Raw genomic sequence first — 13,288 nt, forward strand, 5'->3', positions numbered from 1 at the left:
GACTAAATTGACAGGGTATTTTGTCTTTGAGTCAGGCAGTTCTCAGGAAAGTGGCTCATGGGAAAAAAAAATCTCCCTGTTACCCTGCCAGGCATATTTATCTTTCTGCTGATTTCTGAACCAGCTGTGAAATGACTCTGTGCCCTTAATTATCCTGTTCTTCTGTTGGTTGTGCCTTGCATTGTTTTTAATAGGCAACTCTCATATATCCCTTTAAATCTACCTGAACTTATTACTGTTTCATATGTAGTTTATTATACTGTTGGCCTATGTCCCTATTTCCTTATCTGCAAAGGGGGATAGTAGTAACTACCTCAGGGTGTCAGGTCATACTCAGGATCAAATGCTTAGATATCTAAAAGTATTTCCTTCTTAGCACCTAATAAGTACTTAATGAATGCTAGCTCTGTTGCTGTTATTGTTCATTTTTCACATGTTGGACTCCATTACACTATGAATTCTTTTTTTTTTTTTTTTAAGATTTTATTTATTTGAGAGAGAAACAGAGAGGATGAATGTGGTGAGGGGCAGAGGAAGAGGGACAAGCAGACTTCCCGCTGAGCATGGAGCCCCAGGAGGGGCTCAGTTCTAGGATCCTAAGATCATGACCTGAGACGAAATCAGACGCTTAATGGACTGAGCCACCCAGGCGCCCCTACACTATGAATTCTTAGAAGACCAAAATGGGTGTTTGTTTGTTTTGTTTGTGTATAGGTTAAAGCTGGCATATTTAAAAAGAGTTTTCCCCTTAACAAAAACCATTCATTATTCAGTCTTCATCATTGATTTAATGCTTGTTAATTTTTTAAATATTTCAGAATGAAGATTTATTAAACGAAATAAAACAACTTAAAGAGGAAATAAAGAAAAAAGATGAAAAAATCCAACTATTAGAAAATCAGCTTGTAAGTATTATAGTGTAGTACATAAAGTAGAGGCTTTTCAAATTGCATGAGGTATGTGTTGTTTTTGTTGTTGTTGTTGTTGTTGTTTTAATAAAAGTCTGGCCAGAATTGGAATTTGATTTCATTTTTGGCTTTCAGAGTTGCACTTTTATATTATATTTAGATTATATGCACTCTGAAAAGTATGTGATTTACTTCAATCTAAAAATTAAAAAAGTTTAGTCTAAACATTAAGTATTCAAAATGTAAAGAAAGTCTTCATCAATCCATTTGGCCTTCATTTGGAGATTCTGAAATCCACCAACTTACGTTCATGTTATTGATGAAGGGTAAATGTCTTTCTTCATATATGTTTAAAGAAATGAACTGGTGAGTTGAGAACAGGGCATTTTTTCTGAGAGCAGAAACTAAACTGGATTTTAGGCTTAGGTTCCTGTCAGTAAGACTGTCAGAGTAAACAGTATTCCAAGAAAATGCTTCTTCCCCGTGGATGATGTTGAGTGATCCCTCAGACTCATGTTTAGATCTTTATAATTTTATAATTTTTACAATTTCAAATGTTAGTCTCATATAAAAACAATATGTGCAGTGTCTTGGACATAATTATAATTTAGTTCGTAAAATCTAAAAGGCCAGGATAGTAACATAGTGTCATAAAAATGACAGTAGACCAAGGAAAATCTTTGTTGGAAGTCAAAAGCATATTTTGGTATAGCAAAGTAATTTAGTAATATGAAATATTAATATCACTTCAAATATAAAGGATGTACTGAACTCTGAACCACTGAGGTGAGATCACAGAGATCCAACTCATGAATAAATAATAAGGACAAATGGATCAGATATTATGTTTTAAGAGTATGAAGAAAACTTAATCTGAAAAATGAATGAATGAATATTGCAAATTGAGGGCCTACCAAATATAAAATGAAAAAGGAAAATAATAAGACCTTAATATTTGTATCTCAAAACTAAAGATAAAAACCTAGCCAGTTTTCAGGGAGAAGAAAAACAGCATTAGGAATTAAGTGAGCTTCAGATTTTGCAAAAATATATTACAGGGCACAGGAATTGTGTCTAGTGCACTAAAAAATTTTATATCTCATATTTTATATCTAAACAAATTTTTAAAACTGTGCCACCCAGTTATCTTTGTAAAATTGCTTAATAATGCATTCCAAATACTTGAGGGAGAAATTTAAAAATAACTCAAGAATTAGGAGGTAAAGGGGGCACCTGGGTGGCTCAGTCAGTAAGGTGACTGCCTTCTTCTCAGGTCATGATCTTAGGGTCTTGGGATCAAGCCCCACATGGGGGCTCCCTACTCAGCAGGGAGTCTGCTTCTCCCTCTCCTTCTGCCCTTTGCCTGGCTCATGCTTCTCACTTTCTCAAATAAATAAAATCTTAAAAAAGAATTAGGAGGTAAAGATGAAAATGAATGAGGAATGAAATGAAAACCATTTTTGGGGCACCTGGGTGGCTCAGTCTATTAAGTGTCTGTTTTTGCCTCAGGTCATGATCCCAGGACCCTGCTCAGTGAGGAGCCTGCTTCTCTTTCTCCTGCTTGCTGCTCCTCCTGCTTGTGCATGCTGTCTCTCTCTCTCTCTTTTTCTCTGTCAAATAAATAAATAAAATCTTAAAAAAAAAAAAAAGAAAGAAAACCATTTTTAGGTATGCTAGATGAGATAAACTTCCCAACCAGTAATGGGAGAAAACTTATTGCTCATTATTTTATCTTATGTAATTATGTATCATTTGAATGTTGGACGTTTTTGAATTTACACATTTTTATTTTCTTGAAATTAGAAGTTTTTAGTTTTTAAAATTTTAATTTACTATTAAATTCTTGAAAATGTTTACATTAAAGGTTTGAGGAAGGAAATAAGGAATATCCTGAAGAAGTCAGAAGTACTGATGTTTTTATCTTCTACAAATGGATATCTAAAATTATTTTTTAAATTATTTTGATATACTCACATAAATTATAAAATGTTTATGAAATGCTTTAAGATAACTATTAGGTTAGAATAATATATCTTGCAAAAGATAAAATTTAAAAAAGACATAGAAAGTACAAAAATACCAAGGATATCTAAAAAGAGCAGAACTAAGGTGACAGAAATTAGATCAAAGGTGAAAATATAATAGTAAATGAAAATGGTCTTTCTCCCTTAGTTTCATTGAGGATTTAATGCAAAACCCATTAATTTTCTTTGTATATAAAAGAAATTTAGATCAATTAAAATGGTACAATAATGCTGAACATAAAAGGTTGGGTGAGACAATGAAATTATTCTCATCAGAAAAGCTGGGGTTGCAATAGAAAAATAAATTTAAGATGTAAAGAATTATGAAAAGAGGTCACTTTATATTGATATATGATTAATAAGGACTGAAAAGGTAAAGATTTTTATGCTGAGAAATTTTAATAGTGTTTTGTTCATCTTAATATGTTTCTTTAAAAAATAAGAATGGTTTATAGCTGAAATATTACCATCTTTAACCAACTAATAGTAAATCCTTAATGTCTTCTAATATCCAGTCCATCTTCTGATTTCCCTAGATTCAAAAATATTCTTTGCCTTTGTACATTACATCTAGTTACATCTCTTAAGTCTCTCTTCATTTAGAACAATTCTTTTATGTTGTTGCTATACTGACTTATTGAAGAGACTGGCCCAATTGTCCTGAACAATATCTTACCTTGCAAATAACTTTTAGAAAGGTTTTAGAAATATCTAAGAGAATCCTAAAGAAAGAAAACGGAAGAAAAGTGAAAGCATTACTTTTCAGCAAGAAGTGCTTTGAAGTTCTCTATATTTGCTATATTAAACCTAGAAATCATATTTAGTTTGGAAGAGCTCATCACCTACTTTAGTAATGGAACTCTACGAAGTCACTTTTCAAATCAAGAGAATTTTAAAAGGGGATAAAGGACTTTGTTTTGCCTTCAGTATTAATTAGCTGAATGACATAGGCAGTTTCCAGCCCTCTCCAGTGCTTTTCTTATCAAAAATGTGAAGGTTTTGAAGGCTGGGAAGATGGCAGAGCAAGAGGACCCTAAACTCAGCTCATCCCACAGATACAACTAGATAACACTCACATCAGTGTAAATAACCCAGAAAATGACCTGAAGGCAGGCAGAACAAACTCCGTGACTAAAGGTAGAGAGAAAGCTACATTGAAGAGAGTAGGAAGGGCAGAGATGTGGTTGGGAGCAAAACAGACTGCATCCATCGGCAGAGGGGAGGGAGCCCCAGGCACAGAGAAGGGAGAGAAACAGACTATCATACTGGGACACCTGTGTAAGGAAGGTGAATCCCCATAACATTTGGCTTTGAAAGCAAGAGGGGCTGAATTTCATGAGTTCTTACAACAGGGGGACTTAAAGCCTGGAATTTAAAAATCAGTGAGCTTGGATCTGGGAGAGCTTGAAAGGTGAGAGGAAGCTGAATCCATGCCCTTAAAGAGATAGCACGACAAACAACCCACAGAGATACAGTATGGAAGCAGCTGGGATGTATGTAAGGGAGAGTAGTTTACTTATTTTGGAGCATGTCCCAGAGTGACAGGGATTGCTGAGGGATTTCTACAGGAACAAAGGAGACAGCAGGCACCATCTGCCTCCTCCACCCCCCAGCATAAACACATGGCCACCTGTGTGAACTAGCCAAGTACTGACATTCACTACCTAACTTGGTAACACCACGCCCCGCCCACCCCCTCATGCTTTGGGGGATCCACCCTTCCAAGTCACATTTGCCTCAGTCCCCAGTACTGCAGATCCCCTCCCCCAGAAGACCTGTACAAACCTTGCCAACACTGTCTCCTGACCTAGGCATTTTGCAAGGCTGGGTTGGCAGCAGGCCCTGTGGAAGCCCAAGGTGTTAAAAAATTGTGCACCCCGGCCAGGGACCAAACACTGCCCACAACAGGCAAAGAGAACCTCTACAAACAATTGGACTAAAAGAAAAAGTGACCAGGACACAACAGCAGAGCACACACAACACACATAGGAGAACCCCCACCCCCGAAATGCCTGGGCAACAGGGGACACTGCACTGCAGGGCACTATAGGACCTCTTCTTCATAAGGGCTTTACTTTTCAAGAGCAGGAGACATAGCTGACTTTCCTGACACATAGAAACAGACACAGAAAGTTAGACAAAATGAGAAGACAGAGAAGTATGTCCCAAATGAAAGAACAGGACAGAACCACAGTAAGAGACTTCTAAGGGAAGCAGATAGAAGTAATATGCCGGACAAAGAATTTAAAGTAGTGATGATAAAGACACTCAGTGGACTTGAGTAAAGAGTGGAAGACATCAGTGAGATCCTTAACAAAGAGATGAAAAAGAACCAATCAGAGATGAAGAACACAACAAATGAAATTAAGAATATAACTGGATGGAATAAATAGCAGGTGAGAGGAAGCAGAAGAATGAATTAATGTCCTGGAAGACAGAGTAACGAAAGGTAATCAAGCTGAGCAGGTGAGAGAAAAAAAAATTTATGCAAAATGAGAATAGACTTAGGGAACTCAGAGACTCCCATCAAGCATGATATTATAGGGATCCTAGAAGAAGGAAGAGTACAGGAGGCAGAAAATTTATTTGAAGAAATAATAGCTAAAAACTTCCTAATCTGGGGAAGGAAACAGACATCCAGATCCAGGAGGCATGGAGATCCCTGAACAAAATTAACCCAAGGAGGTCCACATCAAACACAGTAATTAAAATGGCAAAAAGTAGTGATAAAGAGAAAATTTTAAAAGCATCAAGAGAAAAGAAGACAGTTACATTCAAGGGGAGACCCCCCCACCCCGCCAAGGCCATCAGCAGATTTTTCAGCAGAAACTTCAGGCCAGAAGGGAGTGGCATGATATATTCAAAGTGCTGAAAGGAAAAATCTGCAGTCAAGATTACTCTATTCCACAAGACTATCATTCAGAGTAGAAAGTAAGATCGAGAATTTTTCAGACAAGCAAAAGCTAAAAGAGTTACCACTAAACCAGCCCTGCAAGAGATGTTAAAGGGAACTCTTTGAGTGGAAAGGAAAGACTGTAAGTAAGAGTAAGAAAAGTAGGACACATAAAAACAGTAAAAATAAGTATATCTGTAAAAATCAGTCAAGGGATTCACAATATTAAAGGATGTAAAATATGACACCATGTACCTAAAATGTGGAGAGGAGAGGAGTAAAGAATGAGTTAAAACTTAAGTGACCATCTGGGATGCCTGGGTGGCACAGCGGTTAAGCATCTGCCTTTGGCTCAGGGCGTGATCCTGGCGTTAGGGGATCGAGCCCCACATCAGGCTCCTCTGCTATGAGCCTGCTTCTTCCTCTCCCACTCCCCCTGCTTGTGTTCCCTCTCTTGCTGGCTGTCTCTATCTCTGTCGAATAAATAAATAAAATCTTTAAAAAAAAAAAAAACTTAAGTGACCATCAACTTAATATAGACTGCTATATGCAGAAGATGTTACATACAAACCTAATGATAGCCACAAATCAAAACCCAGTAAAAGATATGCAAAAAATAAAGAGAAAGGAATCTAAAATAAGGAGAAAGGAATCCAAGTATATCACTAAAGAAAGCCAGCAAACTGTGAAAGAGAGCAAGAAAAGAAAAGATCGGAGAAGGACTATAGAACAACCATGAAACAAGTGACAAAATGGCAATAAATTCATATCTATCAGTATTTACTTTGAATATAAATGGACTAAAGGCTCCAATCAAAAGACTTAGGGTGACTGAATGGATAACAAAAATAAGACCCATTTATATGCTGCTATGAGACACATTTCAGACCAAAAAAACCCTGCAGATTGAAAGTGAGGGGATGGAGAAACATCATGCAAATGGATGTGAAAAAGTCAGGGTGGCAGTACTTGTATTAGACAAAATAGACTTTAAAACAAAGACTGTAACAAGAGATAAAGAAGGATACTATATAATCATTGAGGGGACAATCCAACAAGATATAACAATAGTAAATATTTAATGCACCCAACATGGGAGCACCCAAATACATGAAACAGTTGATAACAAATGTAAAGGAACTAATTGACAGTAATACAGTAATAGCAGGGAGCTTGAATGGCACACTGGGATGGATGGATTTAACAGATATAATCAGAACATTCTGGGATGGGGGGAGCAAGATGACCACAGAGTAGGGAACCTCCTTTCATCTGGTCCCTTGAATTTAGCTGGATATCTGTCAAACCATTCTGAACATAACAAATTCAGCCTGAGATGTAAGATTTATCTGGACCTCTCCAACCAGAAAAACGACTACTTTTTGCAAGGGAGTAGGTGCGAAAGCTTGAATCTTCGGGAGAAATATCCGAAGATAAGCGGACAGGGGAGAGATCCTCCATAAGCCAGCCACCAGAATGTGATATATCACCGGAGCAAAAAACCAGGACCCTTGGAAATGTGCTCTAGTGAAAGACACCCCTTTCTGAAAAGGGCGCGGGGGGCGAGGAATAGGACAGAATTCTAGGTGAATCATTGTGGTCTCAGGATTCTAGGAGACTCGGAGAGAACAGGGGAGACTGGTTATAGTCAGCAAGCCCAGAAGGGGCTCTCAATTCAGGTCACCATAAACCTTTGAGTAGGGAGACCGATCTCTGCCTGGCCACCCTGAAAAGGACTAAAGGATGCGGGCTGTTCAATATCCTCAGGGAGATATAAAACAGCTTGCGCCCATGATAGGGCAACAGCTCTCAGGGTGGTGTGTCCTCTGAAGGGACACTGGGGCAGCACCCTGTGTGACCTGGGAGCTGTGGAAGAGGGTGCACTTGCGAGCATATGGCCGCTAGCAATTGCAAAGTCACAAAGCACAGAGACGCTCACAGGACCCCGTAATTCCCCCCAGGAGAGCTGCGTCTGGCACAAATAGCATGAGTCCGTGGAGTTTGGTAAGCACAGAAGTAAAGATGGCTTGACCTGGAGGATTTATTGAAGAACGGGGACTGTAATCTTGCAGCTCTGGGCCAGAGATTCTTGCATGGCCATATTTGCTCTGACCCTCTAAAGAAAACTGGAAAGACGCCAGGGAACAAAAGCCACACAGCCGACCAGTTCACATTAAGCCCATCCCCTGACAAGGGGTGGGGCATCTCTACCCAGGCAAAGATGCCTGAGAAACCTAGCAGCAGGCCCCTCCCCCAGAAGACAGACTGGAGGAGCAGGTGAATGATAAGCTTTTTTCCCACAGGACTGTAAAACTCTAGCACCAGGGGAAAATAATATAGGGAGCTCCAGGTGTTGGCTCATAACTCTTTATACTTCCCGCTAAAATTTTACATTTCTTTTTTTGTTTCTTTTCTTAATCTTTCTTTTTTTTTTACCCTGTTCCTGATTCAAATAATTTCCCACCTTATGTTTTTTAAGTCACTTTTTAACTTTTTTTTCACGTCTATGTTTTATAGATTTATGCCCCATACGAGCCCGTTTTTCACTCTATTCAATTTTATCTTGATATATATATTCTTGATATATATATATATATTTTTTTAAACTGATTGAACCACACAGGCACCCCTCTAGCATGCCTATTTTTAAAATCAAGAGTACTTTCTCAGAAATTACCCAGACTTTTCACATGTTTTATTGGCTAGGTTTGGATTCTTTGTCCCTTCCTAAGCATGGTGGAATGGGATTAATCTGATTGGTTCACTAATCAAAATACATCATTGGGTCAAAAAGTAGGATACACTCCCTGAATATGGGACAACATAGAATGTGAGCATCCAAACAATCTGTCGGCAAAAAGAAAAGCATTTGGGCAAGGAATGATTTGGATAGTTCTTTTACATCTGTTGAAGTGTCACCAAAAACTAGGTGTTTCAAGTTATGAAAAATTCAAACATTTGCCAAATAATGTTCTTCATATGTTAAATAGACTACAAAAGGAAATTACTTCTGGAATTGCAGTAGTCAGGATAGAATACATAATGTGCTCGCATTAAGATAAATATTTTATATTTTCTTTATATACCTTCTGTATATATTAAAAGTTACATCCTATTACAGTGAATTCTGTGAGACTCTTTTTTCTTTTAAGATTTTTTTTTTTTAATTTTATTTTTGAGAGAGAGAGAGCATGAGCAAGGGGATGGGTAGAAGGAGAGGGAGAGAGAGAATCTCAAGCAAACTCTGTGCTGCGCCAGATGTGGGGCTCCATCTCAGGACTCTGAGATCATGACCTGACCCGAAACCAAGTGTTGGATGCTTAACTAACTGAGCCACCCGGGTGCCCCCGTGAGACTCTTAAGTTGCCTACTTATATAGTGAATTTTTTCAGTCACTATCCCATTTCTTAGGAATGGGAAATATGTCCGTACTATAAGGAATGGAAAAATGTCTGCACTACAGAGATTTTTGTTTTTAATTAGATCTTATTTTATAGGTGGAAAATGGAATGATCTGATTAAAATTAAGAAAAATTCTGAAATTTGGTAAATTTTTAAAAATAGACACCTAATTTTAATTTGATGCAGTAGTCAAGAATTTGTGATGTAGGTTTTCCTACAAGAAAATATGTTTACCTCCAGTGAGGTTGTTTAATAAATAATATGGTTATATTCCAACTTCACACTAGGGAGAAATTCTCATTATCAATCTTTTCTTTTTTTTTTTAAATTTAATCATTATTTATTTGAGAGACCAAAGTTTCCACAATAGGTACATTGCTTTGTGTTATATAAGTGACTAAATGATTATGCTTTGAGTGAAATCATATGTAGAGAATTCATTTGTGAACTGAAATGGTCAGATGGATCTTGTCAAATTCTTTAGTCCAATAAGATTAACACATCATTAAGGGAGCTAAAAAGCACTACACATGTGAATAGACAACCTGTGGACTGGTGGTATTTAATACCCATAGAGTGCTATCACAAATGAATTTAAGAAACTATGGTGTAGTGACTATAGTATCATCATAGTTTAGAGACTATATTTTGCAATTGTATTCTTTGTAATCTGTATGTTGCTATATATATTCTACATTTATATACATAGTATTATACATATTTGTATACATAAGATCATAGATAGTGTGTTTATGGACAATGTAAGAGATTCCCATGGTTAATTTTTACTATTCAAAATTTTAGCTTTACTGACTGACTCTAGAATCTAGTCCCTGAATAAGATGGGACACCACTGAATAGACCTGGATGTTTGCCCCTTTTTTGTGATGGTGGTCTTACACCCTTTAAGAGAGTCTCTATTTTTGTATGTATATGTGTATATATAGAATATACCAGTGTAAAAATTTGTGGTTTTATTCAGGCAACTCGGTGTAACTGCCACCAAAAATCTAAAGAGGAAAAATGCACATATGCTGATAAATATACTCAAACACCTTGGAGAAGAATTCCTGTAAGTAACATATGCCCTTAACCTCTTCTCATGTCATTTACTCTTTTGATGTTTGTTCCATTCTTTTTAATCTAATAATTTTGACTCTGCCATGGCTATAATTTTTTTTTTTTAGGTAAGTTGATTTTTCTTGTCTCTTAGGTGTTTGTGTCCTTTCTAAAGCTTCTTTTGTGTGTCTTATATAAATGAATGTACATTTAATAGCTTTTCCATTCTGCACACAATAGCCCATTTTATTTGAGTGTTTAGTCTCCTCTCATTGCATGTATTTATGAGAGTAGTATTTCCCCATGCCCTAAAAGAAATAGAAATCCAAAAACTGCAGTCTTCCCTCTTTAGCAGCATGACTCTCTGGAAATATGTGATGTAGCTTATTCTTTTGTTGTTGTTGAAACTTTTCAAATATATTCTATTATAATTACTCAAATATTGAGGCTGTTAAGAAGTATACGTGCATTAAGATACAGATAGTAAAGTGTATGTTTTAGGCATGGTTAGGGAATGGTTTCTTCTGAACAGTAGAAAGTGACCATGCTTTCTTGTTTTTCAAAACAGATTTAGGCTAATATACACTGACCATAATTTAATCTGAGCTCTGAAACTTAGTTCAGGATGTGCCTGCACCAGAGAATCATCACATGGCCATCCAGTCATCATAATCCTGTTGTTGGATGCCAACTAATAGACATTTTTTGTTAAGAAAATGCCAAATAAGCCACCTTTGACTCCTCTTTATCTTATTTTAGCAGTGGAATCCTAGCAACAGAAATGAACAGGGAACCGTAATGGTTAATATAATCAACAATCCAATTTTTAAAACTTAGCTATAGGCGTTAAAGTTTATAAAATACTCTCTTCATTTTCATCTAGTAAGTAATTATTTTTTTGTGTGCTCTACATAAGGTATAATGCTAATAATAAACTTATTCAACAAAAGTTTGTAAGCCTCTCCCATCTCAGTTATTAGGCTCTTGAAGTAGAAAAATTACACAGACCAATAAGGATTCCTTCCTCCATTAGCAAGCATTTATTAAAGGAACTGGTGATGTGATAAAATAAAAGTGTAGTGAGTCTGTTAGGTTCAAAGGACTGGGAAAGTCTAGTTGGAAGAATCAAGGAGCTTGGTGAAAAAGGTGAAGGTTGTGGTTGAATTTTAGAAAGTAAAAGATGCCAATAGACAGCGATGATACAGTATTTCTTTAAAGGATGTGTAACTTTCCTGTTTGAAGGAAATTGTAAAATAAGACCATGCCTCTTGCTTCTAGATGGGGGGTTTGGGCTTTCCCATTTCTCCAGTTTTCCTCACAGGTGTTTGTGCTTTCAGACAGTTACTAAGTAAATAGGTGATTTCTTCAAGTGTGAGAGGTTCCATTTTCCCATCCTCCTGGGTGTTTTTATACCATCTCTGTGTTCCTCGATCTTTCTGTTCTGAAAACTGGCTGTTAATCAGACAAAAGTAAATGGTACAGAACAACCCCAAGACATTCCTCAGTTAGTTTTGGGTGAAATGAGAGTCAGTTTTCCAGCCTAGCACTGCTAACAAACCCAGACTTTAGGCTTCCTTGTCATATAGGAATCACCTGGCTTAGCACCTTTGTTTTATAGCTATCTAAGTTAACAAAAGGCAGGGAGATTAAATGGCCTATTGAAATTTCCATAATCAATCAGTGGCTGAGATAGTGCTCTTTCACATCGGGCTACTGACTGCTAGTTCAAGGTTCCTTCCCCCAAAGGCACACTGAGGAGCCTTGAAGGATTGAGAGAGGTTTTGCAGATTGAAATGGGAGAAATATCCTTGACAAAAGGAATAGTACAAGTAAAGGTGATGAGGTAGGAAGATCCATTTAGGCAATAGTAAATACATGATTTTGGCTGCAACGCAGTTGTATTTTTAGGAAAGTAGTCAAAGTTGGTATAAAGCCCATTTGAAAATAGAATTAAAAATTTTATCCGGGAATTACTAGAAAAGTAGTTTTACTGAGTTGTATTTAGTTAAAGAGGTAGTTACATGTATTTATTTACTTAGTTGAATCATAATTATTAACTGTTAACATTAAATATTGAGTTTATTCTCTGATTTTTATTTTATTTTTGGACTTAGGATTCATTTGAAATAAAATTATTTTAGAAACCATTTACTATAATAAAGATTTTCTTTTCTCTTCTAAAAAGTTATACTTGACTCTACATGTTCATTTTTTAGCAGGAACCCAACATCTTTAAACAAGATGTTGATGATGGGGAGGTGCAGGGGGATCCTTCTTTGGCAACAATGAGTTTGTTAGGTAGGAGTTTGGGGAATCAAAATGTGTTATGTTTCAAAATCCCTAGGTTGAGTGTAGGTACCATTTTTTGATCTGGCTAATAAGACTTTGGGAAGATTGAAAGTTATAGTCTGAGTCCTTGTTCTTTACCATTCCCTGAATATCTTGGGAAATTTAAATGCCCTTCTTGACACACTTAGTTGAGGATCTAAAGTAAAATCTACTTCAGAGGTTTGTGAGGCATATGTAAGCATGTCCTCAGAATATTTTCTGGCATCCAAGGAAGAAATCTGGTTGTAGTAGAAGGCAGAGAAGGATGGTGAAGAAGAGAGAGATACCATCCATAATACTTGTCGGCAGCCATTTAGGATATAGAAAGAAACATGAAAAAAAAATAGACATTTTTGGAAGAAATGAAGGGAAATAAAGGAGATGGATTTCAGATTTAGGGAGGGAAAGAAAGAGGGAAAAGAGATAAGAATGAGCTGTAGAAGAAGATGCTACCTTCAGAGGAACGTGGTAAGTCTGCTTCTGGTGAAATATTCTCATCTGAGGGACAGAATACCCAGATAAAGTGGTGAAATGGGGAACATGGAAAAGAACAACAACAGTGTGGAAGGTATCTAATCATTTGCACAAAAATAGTTGAAGTAAGACTAGGAACACTAGGAAGATGGTGATTATGTGAGGAAAGATGGTGATTGTGTGAGAAGATTCATTTAAAA

General features: G+C 36.8%; 1 protein-coding gene across 7 annotated transcripts in view; it reads left to right on the plus strand.

The window, feature by feature from the left end:
* The window catches only part of CCSER2 (coiled-coil serine rich protein 2), a 170,539-nt gene that overhangs the window by 127,597 nt on the left and 29,654 nt on the right, over positions 1-13,288 (plus strand). For all 7 annotated transcript variants that reach the window (XR_004626187.1, XM_019795458.2, XM_011219940.3 and 4 more), the window contains 2 exons: positions 819-905; positions 10,210-10,299. Coding sequence is in view for 6 of the 7 variants with exons in the window: in XM_019795458.2 (XP_019651017.1) it covers positions 819-905; positions 10,210-10,299 (177 nt within the window). In the remaining variant the exon portion in view is untranslated. Of the gene's footprint in view, positions 1-818; positions 906-10,209; positions 10,300-13,288 lie in introns of those variants that run through there.

Source organism: Ailuropoda melanoleuca, chromosome 6, assembly GCF_002007445.2.
Source record: "Ailuropoda melanoleuca isolate Jingjing chromosome 6, ASM200744v2, whole genome shotgun sequence".
In the NCBI taxonomy this organism is placed as follows: domain Eukaryota; kingdom Metazoa; phylum Chordata; class Mammalia; order Carnivora; family Ursidae; genus Ailuropoda; species Ailuropoda melanoleuca.